This window comes from Pseudophryne corroboree, chromosome 3 (assembly GCF_028390025.1).
Source record: "Pseudophryne corroboree isolate aPseCor3 chromosome 3, aPseCor3.hap2, whole genome shotgun sequence".
NCBI lineage: Eukaryota > Metazoa > Chordata > Amphibia > Anura > Myobatrachidae > Pseudophryne > Pseudophryne corroboree.
This window is the reverse complement of record NC_086446.1, coordinates 769,246,015-769,265,776: the sequence shown is the minus strand read 5'-3', so window position 1 is coordinate 769,265,776 and position 19,762 is coordinate 769,246,015. Positions and strand designations below refer to the sequence as shown.

The 19,762-nt window shown below is 49.7% G+C and overlaps 1 protein-coding gene across 3 annotated transcripts in view; it reads right to left on the bottom strand.

Annotated features, from left to right (window-relative positions):
• The window catches only part of ATN1 (atrophin 1), a 188,156-nt gene that overhangs the window by 105,260 nt on the left and 63,134 nt on the right, over window positions 1-19,762 (bottom strand). For all 3 annotated transcript variants that reach the window (XM_063962483.1, XM_063962485.1, XM_063962484.1), the window contains 4 exons: window positions 17,139-18,844; window positions 15,289-15,487; window positions 6,746-7,553; window positions 6,523-6,666 (listed from right to left, as the gene is read on the bottom strand). In XM_063962483.1, the coding sequence (XP_063818553.1) occupies window positions 6,523-6,666; window positions 6,746-7,553; window positions 15,289-15,487; window positions 17,139-18,844 (2,857 nt within the window). The remainder of the gene's footprint in view (window positions 1-6,522; window positions 6,667-6,745; window positions 7,554-15,288; window positions 15,488-17,138; window positions 18,845-19,762) is intronic.

Genomic DNA, 19,762 nt, shown 5'->3' with positions numbered 1-19,762 from the left:
GTGATGAAAATGCGATTATACGGTCCGTTTCTTTCACCTGTTTTTCCGTTTTCTCCAAGGTAAAAAGACCCACTTGGACGAGGAATTTGACAAGCCTGTATACAGACAACTGATGGATTAAAGAAGAAGTTTTGACAACCTTATACACAGATATTTGATGAACTATGCCATAGACCCCCAGTTTCCCTAGAAATTTTAAATTTACGCTAGCCCAACACTTTTGTAAGTCTATGGACATTGACAAAGCTTTTTGCCCACACTTTTTGGCAAAAGCCCAAAGAAGACTGCATTCAACAGACACCGAACAAGACTTCAACCGACAAATGTTCATTAACCTGACATAGAATACCACTGCATTTACCATAATTGTGTCTTATCTTCATCTCTACAACCTTCAGGTAATAACACACATAGTCGATAGGGAATACCGGCACAGATATCAGCAATCACATATTCCCCCATTCATGTATCATCAACTAAAATGTGCTCCCCCATTTTGTTGCAACCAAAAGCCGAAAAGAGCTCGGTAAAGTTTGACAGCCCATCCACAGACCCGTACCACGTGATAAGAAGGAATTCAAATGTATACTTCGCAATACCTTGAAGCTTGATTTACAACACGTACGGCACGATGATACATGACCCCCCAAACATGGATTCATACACACATGCTTCTGCTATCTCACTAGGTCATACCCTTATTCACACCTTCTTCTCTCCTCCCCTACCCAACCATGGAAATGTATTTACACCTGACATATATTTTTCTCTTTTTGAAATGTTTTAGGAAGTGGCAGTTATTGGTGACTGCCAAAGGGTGGACTGTCAAAGTCAGAAAAATATCACGATGCACACTACCATATTTGCACCTCATACAGGTCCGCGCTGCGCATGCGTGCGCTCTCCCGTGCGTGCGCATACTCGCTGTTACGGGCACCCGCAGGCGCACTGTATGCGCATTTACGGTAGAGTTTCTGTGTGCCCAGCGTGCGACTCAATCGTTACATATTTTCAACATATAATGTATTTTGTAGATTATGGTCCCTTTGATAGAATCTGAAAGTTTAGTTAATGTAGCTTGTTCATGGACAAAGAGATCCCTCTTTGTTTGATACGAAGGGTCAGACATGGGTCATACAGTGGTGTTTAGTATCCATCGGAAGAGTATTTAATTAGCAATATTCCGGTGTTGGTTTGAAGCGGATTAATCGCTCGTGCGAATAGTTATGGACATAAGAAGTTTATGTCCATTTACTATTATTTGCACTCACTTATCCATGCGGTGGGAAACCCAGTTTCCCACCCACCTGAGCAGTTGGAAATAGACACAGCCCACCTGTATGAATCAACCTATGACCTTTTGTTATAATGCGAAGACGAAATCCTGTGTCCAATGAACAATGAGATTGTAGGGACCATTGAATTGTATTGTGTGTGGGGCATAAATAGACAAGCCGATCTGACCCAGTTCACTCTCTTCAACGGTTCTCATCACTGATAATCGGGAGCTGGATATTCAGAAAGGCGCATGCGATCGTTCCCTTTGTGCGTAAGTTTTCTCCGCAATCATATTGTCTTTGTTGTTATTGTGAGCCATATCTCTCTCCCTCCTCTCCTCTTTCTCTCTCATTTTCCCTTAAACGTAATTGTATTGTATTGTATTTCATGTGTAGTTATCTGGTTAGTTAGTCTATGTTATATTGGTAGTGTATGACTTGTATTGTATTATTCTTTTGCAAGTATAACATTCATATAAGGCGTTAGACCCTAAGCCCGGTATCTGTGTATTTCTTATATTTCTAAGTATTCTCAGAGCGTCGGAGACGCTCGAACAGCTTTTAAGTTAATAAGGTTACACTGTGTTACATTTACACTCTATCACTACACCAAGGTTTACTGCATAATACACTGTTTTATGGTATAGTTATAAAGGTTTAACATTGTGAGCGTCAGCATCCGCTGGTGATCTCCTCGTGGTCCCGAGCGTCCGCTGCGCTAATAGCGTATCATTACGTTAGTCGGCAGCCAATAGCGTGCCTGCCTGTGATCTCTTGGCCGTAAGCGAACGTGACGCTTGAGCGTCTCGACTACGGCTAAGCGATTGTTACGCAACGTGCGTACCCTTACGGTACTCCATACGTCAATAGCGTACAGTGTTCTTAGACCTCTTGAAGGGTTTTAAGTAAGATAAATATTTAGCTTTATCACATTATACCAGATGTACCCTACTCATTTTACCAATCAGTACTCCACACATTATACTAGACAGTACCCCACACATTATACAAATCAGTACCCCACACATTATACCAGACAGTACCCCACTAATTATACCAATCAGTACCCCACTCATTATACCAGACAGTACCCACTCATTATACCAATCAGTACCCCACACATTATACCAATCAGTACCCCACACATTACACAAGACAGTACCTCACTCATTATACCAGTCAGTACCCCACACATTATACCAGTCAGTACCCCACACATTATGCCAATCAGTACCCCACACATTATACCAGACAGTACCCCACACATTATACCAGACAGTACCCCACACATTATACCAATCAGTACCCGACACATTACACAAGACAGTACCCAACTCATTATACCAGTCAGTACCCCACACATTATACCAGTCAGTACCCCACACATTATACCAATCAATACCCCACTCATTATACCAATCAGTACCCCACTCATTATACCAGACAATACCCCACTCACTTTACCAATCAGTATCCCACACATTATACCAGACAGTAACTCACTCATTATACCAGACAGTACCCCACACATTATACCAGACAGTATCCCGCTGATTACACCAATCAGTACCCCACACATTATACCAGTCAGTACCTCACACATTATGCCAATCAGTACCCCACACATTATACCAGACAGTACCCCACACATTATACCAGACAGTACCCCACACATTATACCAATCAGTACCCACACATTATACCAATCAGTACCACACACATTATACAAGACAGTACCCAACTCATTATACCAGTCAGTACCCCACACATTATACCAGTCAGTACCCCCCACATTATACCAATCAATACCCCACTCATTATACCAGACAGTATCCCGCTGATTACACCAATCAGTACCCCACACATTATACCAGACAGTACCCCACACATTATAACAGACAGTATCCGACACATTATACCAGACAGTACCCCTCTCATTATACCAATCAGTACCCCACTCATTATACCAATCAGTACCCTAAACATGACATCAGCAGCAAGTTCCCGATGTGTTGATTTACCAGCAGTTGGAGTCTGTACATGGGCCCTACTGATAAGGGCCCCATACAGGTTTTATCTCATCTTTTTCTTAGGTAATATACATTTGGTATTTCTATACACATTATACTCGGGTTCCATACATTATGCCTTCCTCTTTATCTTCACCTGCCGGTGGAGGCTGGCAGCGGGCAGAAAGCTAGCCACAGTCACAGCGGCACACAGCCACCATGAAGTCTGCAGAAAGGGCAAAATAGGACACAGACAGGCCAAGAAAGCACACAATTCATTCATCATTACAGACTGGCCTGTCTGCGGTATTAATTAATCTGTCAATGTATCTCACATCCACCCAGCTCATATATCCATTTGTGTGTGTTATGACTAATAACCTGCTAAATATGGCTCTGCCCTAAAGAGCTTGCAATCTAAGTGGTGTCAGAGCACTTGATGTTATTGCAGCTGCTGTAGGGTTTAAAGCATGTAACTGAATTATCAGCAACCAGGGTTTGTGCTGGTCCACAACGGTACAGGGGAAATCCTGTTTGCCTGCAATACCTGGGGGCCCACTCCCTCCTCTAGGGGTCAGGATCTAGACTATGCACTTAAATGATATATTGTTACTCAGTTACACCCCTTTCACACCGCACAAATAACCCGGTATCGACCTGGTATATTGCCAGGTCGACGCGGTCGCTGTGCGGTGTGAAAGGGTCAGTCCCAAATTCCCGGATCGCCTGACCCAGTATTTCATAATAAAGAAGGATTATTCCCGGGTTACTACCGGGTCCGGTGCAGTGTGAACGGGTTGCCAGGTCAGTGTGACCCGGGACCCGTTCACAGTATAAGCAGAGGCGGCGCGGAGATGATCTCATCTCCCAGCACCGTCTCAGCAACCCGCCTCCGATGTCGTCAGTGCCAGCTCCGTCCCCTGCCCACTATGGCAACCCGACCCGGCATATTGGCGGGTTGGGAAGCCAGTGTGAAAAGATCCAATGGAGTGTCGCAGGCGGGAATGACCCGTTTCCAAATCCCGGGTGCGACCCGGCATTGCGATGTGAAAGCGGCATTAGAGGGTCAGTTACCTGGCGGTGCAGGATCACCAATGGGGTTACGGTCAAAATCCCAACAGTAAGAATCCCGACGGACCCTGGAGCTAAGTACAGGGTTTGGGGTTAGAGTTAGGCTACGAGGTGGTGGTGGTGGTGGTGGTGGTGGGGTGCTAGGGTTAGGCTGCAGAAGAGGAGGTTAGGGTTAGGCACGGGGAGTGTGGGGAAGGTTAATAATAGGCTGAGGGGGGGGATGGGGGTGTTAGAGTTAGGCTGCGTGAGAGGTGGAATAGGGTTAGGATTAGGGGTAGGGTGACGATACTTACCGGTATGTGTCGGGATTCTGGCTATCAGGAGTCCACCGACGATCTTTTAACTGTCGGGATCCCGAACGCCGTGCTTTTGCACCCAACCACACAGAAGAACACTGGGGCTTGGTTCACATCTACTGATTTTCCCTCCTACCAATCAGAGCGGGCGGTCACAACACACGCCTGTGCTTCCGCTTGTTGGCTGTGGGCTTTAGCATAATAAGCACAATTCCTGGAATGGCTCTGCAGCTCTGCACGCGTTCACTATCCTACAATGAAGTCATCCCAGTGGTAAGAGCTTAAATAGCTGCATTTCCTTACAGCGGCATGTCATTTCCCTTTACTAGCCCTATTGCCGTTCTCATAGAGTTGCAGACACTGGACGGTCAGTATCGGGGTCCCCTATCACATGTACTAATAAATACATATATAAAGACTTAATTATTAAACATATGTTACATTACACTGCAATTTCAGAATCATGGTGTATTCACCACAGTGTGTTCCTGTTATCTATCTGGTACATTAGCATGCATGCACTATGAGTATTTACTATATATATTTATAAGATGGTCCAGACCAAGCACTCTAAAGGCCATTACAGACGGGAGAGATGTGTGCTGAGCGAGGGGGACGGACGGACGGGAGGGGGGGGGGGGGTGCTCATTTCACCCAGCGGGTGAAGTGAGTGATATGAGTGAGTGAGTGATATGCTAGCGCCAGGGGTACACACGGAGAGATCCGTGCTTAACTTCTAGTCAGATTGCTTAGAATTTAAGCACTGATCTCTCTGTGTGTACCCCCCTTAATGGTCAGGCCTCTGTGGTGGCTGGCCACCCCCCCACTGGTGGCTGGGCACACCCCTTAAGCATGGGCCCCTACCACTGCATCCACATGGTGGGCCCTTTAAGTCCCAGCCTGACACTGTCCTATAGAAGGCATTGGTGACCAGCATTTCTGTCCAGCTACCATGGTGTGAGCAGGTGGAGACATGAAATAAGGAACCGGTCATTGTATAAATATTACCACTGATAAAATTGTATTAACTATGGGCCCCATTTAACTAGAGATGAGCGGGTTTAGATTTACTCGGTTCTTAGCGCCAGAATTAACGCAAGTTCAGATTGTCCGGATTTTGGCTAACCAAAACACGTGACATCCGAGAGCCAATAAGGGAGATCCGGGTAAATCCTAGTAAATCCGAACCCGCTCATCTCTACATTTAACATGAGCCATAACCCCTTAAGCATTCGCTAATGGGGTTATGTCCTCCTCTCAGTATTTCACGTACAGGACACGAGCCGAGTTCTCGCCGGGTGAACGTGTCATACTGGCCCTCGCGCATGCCCATGACACAGCAGCCTGTGGCTGGTAGTGGAAGGTTGGAGAGTGGAGGATGCCACTGAGGAAGCGAATGTTGCCGGACCAGGCCGGAGATGTAAGTAATGTTAAATACCAACGCCATAGTCCTTAGTATCACTGCAATACTAAACGAAATATTTCACTGGTAATAAGACTCATTATTAAATGGGGCCCTAACTATTTATTTGTCAATCTCCAGATGCGTCCTCTTACATCTTTGCTCCGTGCGCTACAAGTCGCGTTACACATAACGCGTGAGTGTCCTGTGACTCTGTAGCGCCGAGCGTCTTTTTTTCCATTTTTTTTTTCCATACGTATTAGTCGCAAAGTAATCCATTAGGATGCACGAGCAGATCCTGGTGATTAAAATGATATGCAGCATGCCTATATTCTGTGTGTGACTGCGACTGTATTTGTATACAAAATGCTATGCTGCAGTGTTTTCCTGGAAATCACTGTAACACGGCATTTCGGATGCAGACCCTCCAATTCAGTGATATGAATTACTTTTCCTCTGCCACTCACCAAATATCTGCTGGCGCAGGACGTCACTGTCATGCAGAGGGTGCGGGATGAGTGGGTTTGGTAGAGCAGCTCCAGGGTACGGGATCCGCGTGAGGTGGGAACCTGATGTGAGTGGGTCCATTAGAGGGTGCACACCGGCCGAAGCTGGAAGACACAACAACGAGTGAAGGTAGGGTCACCATACCACCCTCTCTGGGCACACGGCTGTTATTCCACAACTCACCTGCGTGGATGGCATCCTGCTGATGTAGGTGGAGGTGTGAGTGGATGTGCGAGTGCTGGTGATGATGCGGCGTGACATTCAGCATTTGCAGTCGGGTCAGAGGGTCTCCGCTCAGGGCCGCCACCCTTTCCGCGTGCTGCCGCTCCGCAGCCAGGCGCTCAGCGTAGGACAGCTCGCCTCGGGCACCTCCGCCTCCTCCGGTCCCTCCTGGCCCAGCTCCGGGCCCGCCCCCAGCGGCCCCCAGGGCTAGCCTTTCCCTTTCCAGGGCATGTTGATGTGAATGCTGCCCATGGTGATAGGAGAAGGCAGGGTGTAAACCCATCTGCGCTTGGACCCCTGCACTGGAGGGTGGTGGCTGTGGAGGGGGAGGGTGATGATGCGGGGGTGGTGGAGGTTGCAGGCCGGATGGGTGGAGGGGATCCAGCTCTCCAGGTTTTACTTCATACCCAGGTTTCAGCCTCTCCCGCAGCTCCCTCTCTGCCCGGGAAGGGTCGCTGGCAAACACAGCCGGCAGGTTGTAGGCAAGAAGCGGGTCCCCAAGCGGGAGATAAAAAGGGTGGTGTGGGGGGTGGCCAGGCTGCGGTGCTCGCCCAGCTGGTGAGAGTACATGGGGGCGAGCGTACTCACTCAGCGTACGGAGGGCAGGGGTGTCAGGTCCCAAGTAAGGGGGGACGGCAGCCACAGCCCCCGGAGGTTCAAAGTGCGGCGGGCGTGATGGGGCAGAGGATGGGGAGGGTAACGCTAAGGAGGCGTGGTGAGGAGGCTGGGGGCACATCTGAGGACAGTCGTGAGGCCGAGAATCCAGTTTCTGGAGGATGAGGAGGAAAAAGATGATCACAATTATTAATTTGGGACTTATGGTGGTTCATTAAACTGACTCAGCACTGCAATACGTTGGTCTCATCAGATCGTTAATATATGTAATTAATAAAGTACCGACACATCTCATGTGTATCTAGAAAACTGAAAAAAATTATATTGTGGGGGAGATGAAGCAAAACTTGGAGAGAGATAAAGTACCAGCTAATCAGCTCCACTAATGTTACAGGCTGAGCTTGATAAATAACAGTTAGGAGCTGATTGGCTGGTACTTTCTCCGTCCACTTTATCTCCAGCCAAAGCTTAGCAAATAGACAGCTATATCTCTCTCTACTTTATCTCTCTCCAAGCTTTGATACATCTCGCCAGCAGCATATTGAAATATAAAAAACATGAAAATATGTCCTAAATTATCCATCATCTAAATCAGACGGCATCTTTTAAATACATTTCCTGGACCCCAGCCATGCCCACCTCTGAGCTCAGTGGCATATTATAAACAGCTGTATAAATAGAGAACACAACACAAGAAAGGGCAGCACATGGCACTGAATTGGGACCGTAGCCCCTACACGGCAGCGGCAGCCATTTTGTGGGCTGAACCTCTGCAGATTATAAAATCACTGACTGGGAATATCAGACTGGTGACATCACACTGAAGCACGTCGTGGAGGCAGCTATTCTGTGGGCTGAAGAAATATTTATGTGTCGCTGAGAAGGGGAAGGGATGGGCAAGGCGATTATAGTGGGGGTATATGAGGTTCTGGCCCCATCTGAATTGGAATGTGCAATGGCACACTGACCCTATGGGTTCCAGTACAATGGCACACTGACACTAGGGATCCCAGTACAATGGCACACTGACACTAGGGAACCCAGTACAATGGCACACTGACCCCATGTGTTCCAGTACAATGGCACACTGACCCTAGGGAACCCATTACAATAGCACACTGACACTAGGGATCCCAGTACAATGGCACACTGACACTAGGGATCCCAGTACAATGGCACACTAACACTAGGGATCCCAGTACAATGGCACACTGACCCTATGGGTTCCAGTACAATGGCACACTGACACTAGGGAACCCAGTACAATGGCACACTGACACTAGGGATCCCAGTACAATGGTACACTGACACTAGGGATCCCAGTACAATGGCACACTGACACTATGGATCCCAGTACAATGGCACACTGACACTAGGGATCCCAGTACAATGGCACACTGACACTAGGGATTCCAGTACAATGGCACACTGACACTAGGGATCCCAGTACAATGGCACACTGACACTAGGGATCCCAGTACAATGGCACACTGACACTAGGGATCCCAGTACAATGGCACACTGACACTAGGGATCCCAGTACAATGGCACACTGACACTAGGGATCCCAGTACAATGGCACACTGACACTAGGGATCCCAGTATAATGGCACACTGACACTAGGGATCCCAGTACAATGGCACACTGACACTAGGGATCCCAGTACAATGGCACACTGACACAAGGGAACCCAGTACAATGGTACACTGACACTAGGGATCCCAGTACAATGGCACACTGACACTAGGGATCCCAGTACAATGGCACACTGACATTAGGGATCCCAGTACAATGGCACACTGACATTAGGGATCCCAGTACAATGGCACACTGACACTAGGGATCCCAGTACAATGGCACACTGACACTAGGGATCCCAGTACAATGGCACACTGACACAAGGGATCCCAGTACAATGGCACACTGACACTAGGGATCCCAGTACAATGGCACACTGACACTAGGGATCCCAGTACAATGGCACACTGACACTAGGGATCCCAGTACAATGGCACACTAACACTAGGGATCCCAGTACAATGGCACACTGACCCTATGGGTTCCAGTACAATGGCACACTGACACTAGGGAACCCAGTACAATGGCACACTGACACTAGGGATCCCAGTACAATGGTACACTGACACTAGGGATCCCAGTACAATGGCACACTGACACTATGGATCCCAGTACAATGGCACACTGACACTAGGGATCCCAGTACAATGGCACACTGACACTAGGGATTCCAGTACAATGGCACACTGACACTAGGGATCCCAGTACAATGGCACACTGACACTAGGGATCCCAGTACAATGGCACACTGACACTAGGGATCCCAGTACAATGGCACACTGACACTAGGGATCCCAGTACAATGGCACACTGACACTAGGGATCCCAGTATAATGGCACACTGACACTAGGGATCCCAGTACAATGGCACACTGACACTAGGGATCCCAGTACAATGGCACACTGACACAAGGGAACCCAGTACAATGGTACACTGACACTAGGGATCCCAGTACAATGGCACACTGACACTAGGGATCCCAGTACAATGGCACACTGACATTAGGGATCCCAGTACAATGGCACACTGACATTAGGGATCCCAGTACAATGGCACACTGACACTAGGGATCCCAGTACAATGGCACACTGACACTAGGGATCCCAGTACAATGGCACACTGACACAAGGGATCCCAGTACAATGGCACACTGACACTAGGGATCCCAGTACAATGGCACACTGACACTAGGGATCCCAGTACAATGGCACACTGACACTAGGGATCCCAGTACAATGGCACACTGACACTAGGGATCCCAGTACAATGGCACACTGACACTAGGGATCCCAGTACAATGGCACACTGACACTAGGGATCCCAGTACAATGGCACACTGACACTAGGGATCCCAGTACAATGGCACACTGACACTAGGGATCCCAGTACAATGGCACACTGACACTAGGGATCCCAGTACAATGGCACACTGACCCTATGGGTTCCAGTACAATGGCACACTGACACTAGGGAACCCAGTACAATGGCACACTGACACTAGGGATCCCAGTACAATGGCACACTGACACTAGGGATCCCAGTACAATGGCACACTGACACTAGGGATCCCAGTACAATGGCACACTGACACTAGGGATCCCAGTACAATGGCACACTGACACTAGGGATCCCAGTACAATGGCACACTGACATTAGGGATCCCAGTACAATGGCACACTGACACTAGGGATCCCAGTACAATGGCACACTGACACTAGGGATCCCAGTACAATGGCACACTGACACTAGGGATCCCAGTACAATGGCACACTGACACTAGGGATCCCAGTACAATGGCACACTGACACTAGGGATCCCAGTACAATGGCACACTGACACTAGGGATCCCAGTACAATGGCACACTGACACTAGGGATCCCAGTACAATGGCACACTGACACTAGGGATCCCAGTACAATGGCACACTGACACTAGGGATCCCAGTACAATGGCACACTGACACTAGGGATCCCAGTACAATGGAAAACTGACACTAGGGATCCCAGTACAATGGCACACTGACACTAGGGATCCCAGTACAATGGCACACTGACACTAGGGATCCCAGTACAATGGCACACTGACACTAGGGATCCCAGTACAATGGCACACTGACACTAGGGATCCCAGTACAATGGCACACTGACACTAGGGATCCCAGTACAATGGCACACTGACACTAGGGATCCCAGTACAATGGCACACTGACACTAGGGATCCCAGTACAATGGCACACTGACACTAGGGATCCCAGTACAATGGCACACTGACACTAGGGATCCCAGTACAATGGCACACTGACACTAGGGATCCCAGTACAATGGCACACTGACACTAGGGATCCCAGTACAATGGCACACTGACACTAGGGATCCCAGTACAATGGCACACTGACACTAGGGATCCCAGTACAACGGCACACTGACACTAGGGATCCCAGTACAACGGCACACTGACACTAGGGATCCCAGTACAACGGCACACTGACACTAGGGATCCCAGTACAACGGCACACTGACACTAGGGATCCCAGTACAACGGCACACTGACACTAGGGATCCCAGTACAACGGCACACTGACACTAGGGATCCCAGTACAATGGCACACTGACACTAGGGATCCCAGTACAATGGCACACTGACACTAGGGATCCCAGTACAATGGCACACTGACACTAGGGATCCCAGTACAATGGCACACTGACACTAGGGATCCCAGTACAATGGCACACTGACACTAGGGATCCCAGTACAATGGCACACTGACACAAGGGATCCCAGTACAATGGCACACTGACACTAGGGATCCCAGTACAATGGCACACTGACACTAGGGATCCCAGTACAATGGCACACTGACACTAGGGATCCCAGTACAATGGCACACTGACCCTATGGGTTCCAGTACAATGGCACACTGACACTAGGGAACCCAGTACAATGGCACACTGACACTAGGGATCCCAGTACAATGGCACACTGACACTAGGGATCCCAGTACAATGGCACACTGACACTAGGGATCCCAGTACAATGGCACACTGACCCTATGGGTTCCAGTACAATGGCACACTGACACTAGGGATCCCAGTACAATGGCACACTGACACTAGGGATCCCAGTACAATGGCACACTGACACTAGGGATCCCAGTACAATGGCACACTGACACTAAGGATCCCAGTACAATGGCACACTGACACTAGGGATCCCAGTACAATGGCACACTGACACTAGGGATCCCAGTACAATGGCACACTGACACTAGGGATCCCAGTACAATGGCACACTGACACTAGGGATCCCAGTACAATGGCACACTGACACTAGGGATTCCAGTACAATGGCACACTGACACTAGGGATCCCAGTACAATGGCACACTGACACAAGGGATCCCAGTACAATGGCACACTGACACAAGGGATCCCAGTACAATGGCACACTGACACTAGGGGTCCCAGTACAATGGCACACTGACACTAGGGGTCCCAGTACAATGGCACACTGACACTAGGGGTCCCAGTACAATGGCACACTGACACTAGGGGTCCCAGTACAATGGCACACTGACACTAGGGGTCCCAGTACAATGGCACACTGACACTAGGGATCCCAGTACAATGGCACACTGACACTAGGGATCCCAGTACAATGGCACACTGACACTAGGGATCCCAGTACAATGGCACACTGACACTAGGGATCCCAGTACAATGGCACACTGACACTAGGGATCCCAGTACAATGGCACACTGACACTAGGGATCCCAGTACAATGGCACACTGACACTAGGGATCCCAGTACAATGGCACACTGACACTAGGGATCCCAGTACAATGGCACACTGACACTAGGGATCCCAGTACAATGGCACACTGACACTAGGGATCCCAGTACAATGGCACACTGACACTAGGGATCCCAGTACAATGGCACACTGACACTAGGGATCCCAGTACAATGGCACACTGACACTAGGGGTCCCAGTACAATGGCACACTGACACTAGGGGTCCCAGTACAATGGCACACTGACACTAGGGATCCCAGTACAATGGCACACTGACACTAGGGATCCCAGTACAATGGCACACTGACACTAGGGATCCCAGTACAATGGCACACTGACACTAGGGATCCCAGTACAATGGCACACTGATGGCACTCTTGTGGGTGACCCCAATTAACTTTGCGATTAACCGCAGACCGCAATCCTCCATTCTAGCCGCTGCGCTGAGCCTGATTGACAGGCAAGGAGCACACAGCCAATCAGGAGAGCGCCCTGACGTGGCGCTCCCTGATTGGCTGGTGGGATCTCCAGTGACAGTAGTCATGGGGGGTTCCGGCATTCGGAAAAAGGGGTTTCATGTGTAAACATGGAACCCCTTTAGTGCGAGGGTTCGGGTTTTTTTTGTTTTGTTTTTTAACCCCCTGGATGCTACATGGACTGAAGAGGACAGAACTACACCGTATAATAGGTGAGTATTTCGGCCATCTTTTAACAGGTCCACCGTGGATTCTACGGGACAAGGGGACCGAGGGGCTCCGTGGGACAATAGGTAAGTATGTGAGTGTGTAAGTGTGTATGTATGTAAAATAAAGCTTTACTTTCACTGTGTGTGTGTGTGTTGTGTTTTTTTGGGGGTATTTTTTTTGTAGTAGAACTACAGGTACCAGCGGGCCCGTTGTTTCCCCGCATGCTGGTACTTGTGGTTCTCCAAGTACCAGCTTGCGGGGGAGGCTTGCTGGGACTTGTAGTTCTACCACAAAAAAACAATATTCTAATTTTTACACTAAGGCTATCAGCCTCCCATCCACCGCCCACGGATGGGGGGGGGACAGCCACGGGCTTTATCCCTGGCCCTTGGGTGGCTGGAGGGGGGAGACCCCTTGATTTAAGGGGTCCCCACTCCTCCAGGGTACCCTGGCCAGGGGTGACTAGTTGGGGGGGTAATGCCACGGCTGCAGGGACCTATATAAAAGTGTCCCCTGGCTGTGACATTATCTCTCTGGTTAGTGGAGCCCGGTGCTGGTTTAAAAAATACGGGGGACCCCTACATATTTTGTCCCCTGTATTTTTTGAACCAGGACCGGACACAGCGCCCGTAGCTGGTTGTAAAAATAATGGGGGACCCTACGCAATTTTCCCCCCTGTATTTTTACAACCAGGGCCGGCTCAAAGAGCCCGAGGCTGGTTATGCTTAGGAGGGGGGACCCCACACAATTTTTTTCTTCGATTTTTAACACTTTCACACCCCTTTCCACAGATAAGCATGCACAGATCTCATTGATCTGTGCATGACTTGCTAAACACGCCAGAAAAAAGCAGGCCTATTTTAAAACTGCTTTTTTTTTTACGAAGTCTATGCTTTCCCGGCAGTGTTTGGCTATTGGCCCTCATTCCGAGATGTTCGCTCGCTAGCTGCTTTTAGCAGCTTTGCACACGCTAAGCCGCCGCCCTCTGGGAGTGTATCTTAGCTTAGTAGAATTGCGAACGAAAGATTCGCAAAATTGTGAATAGAAATTTCTTAGCAGTTTCTGAGTAGCTCGACACTTACTCTGCCACTGCGATCAGTTCAGTCAGTTTCGTTCCTGGTTTGACGTCACAAACACACCCAGCGTTCGCCCAGGCACTCCCCCGTTTCTCCAGCCACTCCCGCGTTTTTCCCAGAAACGGCAGCGTTTTTTCACACACACCCATAAAACGGCCAGTTTCCGCCCAGAAACACCCGCTTCCTGTCAATCACAGAACGAAGAAAAATCCTCGTAATGCCGTGAGTAAAATACCTAAGCGCATGCGCAGTAAGCGACTAATCGCAATATAGCGAAATTCGGCAACGAGCGAACAACTCGGAATGAGGGCCATTGTCGGCAGTGATTGGGAATACAAATTCTTAGTAAATTACCAAGTTGTATCAAATAACAGCCGTGTTTGACCGATGGTATATTCATTCGTATTTGTGAACTTAGCCAGGGTAAACAATAAGAATAGCCCGAACACTGCCGAGATTTGCGTTTAGTAAATTCCCGAGATGACACTTAGAAAAATAAAAAAAAACTTGGACAAAATCGAGACCTTAGTAAATATACCCCATGGGATCTCAGTACAATGGCACATTGACACTAGGGACCTCAGTACAATGGCACACTGACACTAGGGACCTCAGTACAATGGCACACTGACGCTAGGGACCCCAGTACAAATACTGTATGCACCCATTAGCCGGAATTTCTCCTAAAACTGTTACATGAGAGCACCAGACAGGACACAAGGCCCACACACACCTACCACCGGGTGATTCCTTACCACGTTCCTCTCCAGCTCCCGTTCCCTCTCCCTCTCCCTCTCTCGCTCACGTTCCTCTCGTGCTCGCTGCTCGCTCTCTCTCCGCGCTCGCTCAATCTGCTCTGCTCTTTTCTTAGAAAGCTTTGACCCTTCCAAGGGCACAAAATAGAGATCGGTCCGACAGCACGAGTTGTATCCCCGATCCAGGTGTTTGTTAAACCTGTGGATGTAGGAAAGATATTTGGAGAACACCTGTCACCTCCACAACTGCTCATTAGACTGACATATGACCTGACAGGAAGTAAACTTACATACTGCTCACATAACCTCCATATACTAATCTGCAATCCTTTCTTTCACATGCTGTAGGCCAGCCATCGCAGGGCAAGGCTGCCGAGCATGCAGAATGGCCTTCCCAGCAGATGTGACCGCAACTGTGGACGACCCCCTGCAGCCGCAGCTAGGTTGCGTATGCAGGAGGTCCGCCGCCATTTTTTACATCGGAGCGGCTGTGTGTGATGTCACACAGCCACCCCGAAAACAGCACTGACCCGCCCCTGTTTTCCCCGCGCCACCCCCGCAATGGTCCAACACCACCCCGCAAACGCATTTGCCTGTCAATCAGGCAGAGGCGTTCGCATACATGTGCACTGGCACCGCCAATGGGTTTATAATAATATAATAACACCCTTAGACCCCTCAATAGTTAAGGTAAAAAGGGTACATAAAATGCATACCAATTTTTTTGTGAGTGCAAAATAGTAAGTTAAATGCTGTCCTCTGAATGGCCATACCTGTCGCCTACAGGTATAAGGCAGCCATTTTGTGGCCGAAACCACTAATTTATGAGGGATCAGTTATTTTAGTAGCGTTCATGAGGTACTGGTTCCTGGTGGATGTATTTGATACAGCCTTATAAATAACAGTTCAGTCCACAAAATGGCTGCCTCCTCAAGGCATAAGTGCAAAATGGACAAGAAGCAGCACAAAAGGGAAATGAACGCAAATCTGTGTTCATCTCCGCACATGCTGGGGGCCATCCAGCACAGGGCAAGGCTGCCTAGCATGTGTGAGGCTGCCCCCCGATGCCTCCGCAATTAGATTGCGGAGGCATCGGAACTAAGGTTGACCCCTGGCAGCGCACAGGCGGGCAGTGGCATTTTTTTTAGGAGCAGAAAGGACCCAAAAACGGTCTCGGCCCGCCCCCGTTTTCCCGGCACCGCCCCCGCAATGCCATAACTCCGCCCCCGCAACGCCCACGGCTGTTAATCACGTGGATGCGGCCGCAATGTGTAAGGTCGCGCACACGCACAACGGCACAGACCACCTGGATGCGGCCGCTGTGTGGGCGACTGCTCGGCTGCGGCCAGGTCTGAATGAGGGCTAAAATCCTTTGTAGTGGTTCTATGCACCTCAGTTTGCACAGGTGTGCCTAGATTCCCGCCAAACATTAGGTTCGTGGTGACTTACAGTATGTGGGGGAAGCAGAAGCTAAGTGTAACTGGAATTTAGGGGCAGATTTATCAAAGCTTGGATAAGATAAAGTGGAGAGAGATAAAGTACCAACCAATCAGCTCCTGACTGTCATGTTACAGGCTGTGTTTGAAAAATGACAGTTAGCTGGTTGGTTCTTTATCATAGTGCTATTTATCACTCTCTAAGGCTTGATAAATCTGGGCCTTTATCTCTCTCCACTTTACCTCTCATTAAGCTTTGATAAATACCCCCCTTAGTTTTTATTTCTGTATCTACTATAAGCTGAATACATGAATTTCTGTCAGCGGGAAACTTCTACTGCAATGTACACCTGCACTGCATACTACATAATGTATAACACATATACTATAAGGGACACGTTTGATAATTCTTACCTTGCAGATTGGCTGGCATGACTTGGCGTGTCCACGAGCTTGGGTGGTGGCGAGGGGCTGCTGGCAGGTGGAATAGGACTTTCTCCATCCGGTTCACACTCCTCGGGGGGCTCCTGTTTTATCTGCACAGGAGCCGGTGCTGGTGGGGGAGGAGCAGGCGGGGGTGCAGGTGGAGCGGCATTTGTAGGAGCAGGGGGTGAAGACTCTTTAAACCCTTGCGCAGGAATGGGTGGTGGAGTGGAGACAGGGAAAGATCCTGGTTTATAAGGGGGAGGAGGCCCGCCTTTATAATTTGGGGCTGGGGGAGCTGCTCCTTTATAGCCCTGGAATGGGTAATTGGGGTAAGCCTGAGAGTTTGGCGGATAATGGCAAACGGGAGCAGATGAATGGGGCTGATAGGCAGCATGAGTGGACTGTGGATTTTGGGGCTCCACTTGGGAGGGGTACCCTAAATTCCCCCCAGTGGAGGAGGACTGGGATGAGACATGAGAAGTATTGGGGGGTGCAGGTGATTGGCCACCACTGTTTCCTGGCCCAGGAGCTGTGAGCTGGGCGCTATTCTGATGGTGTGAACTTGGAGATAGGAGTCCTCCAGGAAGGACATGAGGAGGGTGATGGTTGGACTGTGGTGCACCGCCTGGTGGCTGGTTACTTTGTGGGGTGGGAGAACGTCCTCGGTTTGGTAGAATATGAGGGTGGTGGGAATTGTTTGTGTTATGGTTAGGAGATTGACCTTGTCCACCTGTTGCCCCTCCATGAGGATGGAGAACACTGCTTTGGGGTGCAGGAGCTTGGATGGCCCCTGCTGTAGGAATTGGGTGAGGGGGGTGGTTGTTATGAGGGGACTGGGCACGGGTGCTTCCGTGGTGGGAAGCACTGAATCCCCCTGCTAGATTTTGCCCCCCACCTGCTTGTCCATTTTGAGGAGGCGGCTGAGGATATCGGGGAGCGCCATCATTCCGTCCATAATTATGTCCACCTTGCCCCCAAGATGGATGGGGCCCTGGCTGAGGCTGCCCATACTTTCCCTGTGTAGGGTATTGGTGAGGGTAGCCAGCTGGGTATTGTCCAGGGTAAGGAGGGTATCGAAGTGTACAAGGAGCAGACGGTAGGGGTTGCACAGTTTTCTCTACCACCTGGGATGGAAGTCCTGGAGAGGCATTAAGTGGGCGCAAGGCAGGGGGTGGAGGCAGGTTGTGCGACACATGGGGGTAGGACGTGGTGGAAGAAGAGCTGTTGGGTAAAGAAGAAGGAGCTGTGGGAGAAGCCAGTGGCCTCGGGGAGCCAAGCCCTGCTATAGGGGTAGTGGGTGGAGGCTTGGGTTGAGAGGTCTGTGTAGGCCCAGCTTTGGCCATCCCACCGGTGCTGGGGTACAGTTGTGGAAGATGTGGGGGCTGGTAAGATCTCGCAGTCTGAGGTTCACTCTGTGCAGGTGGCTGGGAAGCCTGAGCAGGTGGTGGCAGGATCGGAGCATCAGCAACTGGGGAGGCTGGAGGTTGGGGTGAGCCAGGTCCTCTGTACAGAGACGGAAAGCATTTTGGTGAAGGGACAGAGGATGCATCACTTTCACTGTCCCCGCTGTGCAGGCTTGGCGATGTGCTGCGGTTATCCTGGTCAATATCGCGAGGGTCGCTCCCTCCGTCTTCATTTCCACTCTGACAGTCCAAGCTTTCTTCATCGGGGGGTGGACGGGGGACTTCTGGAGACTGTGAATAATTACAGAGAACTGTTAGAAAATTCAGTAACGGAGAGTTTGCTGTCCAGTATCATTAGTAGACAATGAGTTATGGAACTAATTCAGTAAGGATTGCATGCAGGGGGCCGCACCCCGCCTTGATGAAGCAGAAATTGCAATTGCAATTTCTGCTTCATCGCAGAAATCAGGGATGCCTCCTGCCTGCACCGGCAGAACGCCCGCTGCCATGTTCCCGAGCACGGCGACTGTGTGTGACGTCGTCACGCAGCCGCCGCGATCAAGCCCCCGCCATGCCCCTGTTTGTGCTGCAACGCCCCCCGTTTATCCGCCTCCGCAACGCTCGGTCTCTCCGCCCTGGAAATGGAGCTTTGCCCCCTGCCCCACGACCGCAGAGGCAATCGCATTTTCTGTTGCCCCCCCCCACCGCAGAAAGTGTGGGCACATGCGCAGGAAGGGCGCTGCAATACGCCCGTGGGGCAAACGCAATAATTCAGATTGGATCGCGATTTGCGATTCAACCTGAATTAGCCCCTATGTGTGCAGGTATGAAACAGGGCTTTTGTGTAGTAATGGTAGAGAGGTCAGATAACAAAGCACCTTTAGTCAGTGGGGTAAATTTACTAAGGTGGGAGGTTTTTTTAGAACTGGTGATGTTGCTCATAGCAACCAATCAGATTCTACTTAACATTTATCTAGCTGCTTCTAGAAGACAATAGATAAAATATGTTCCTATGGGCAAATTTGCTAGTTCAGAAAAACTCCCACCTTAGTAAATTTACCCCAGTGTGTACTCTCAGCTTCGCCGTCCATCAAAGACAGCTCAGAAATACCGCATTCAGATCGCAAATGCCGGATCCCACCCGGTAAAAGAAACGTGTCCTTACCGGGTGGGATCCGGCATTTGCGCTCCTTTGCTGGCTTTCCGACC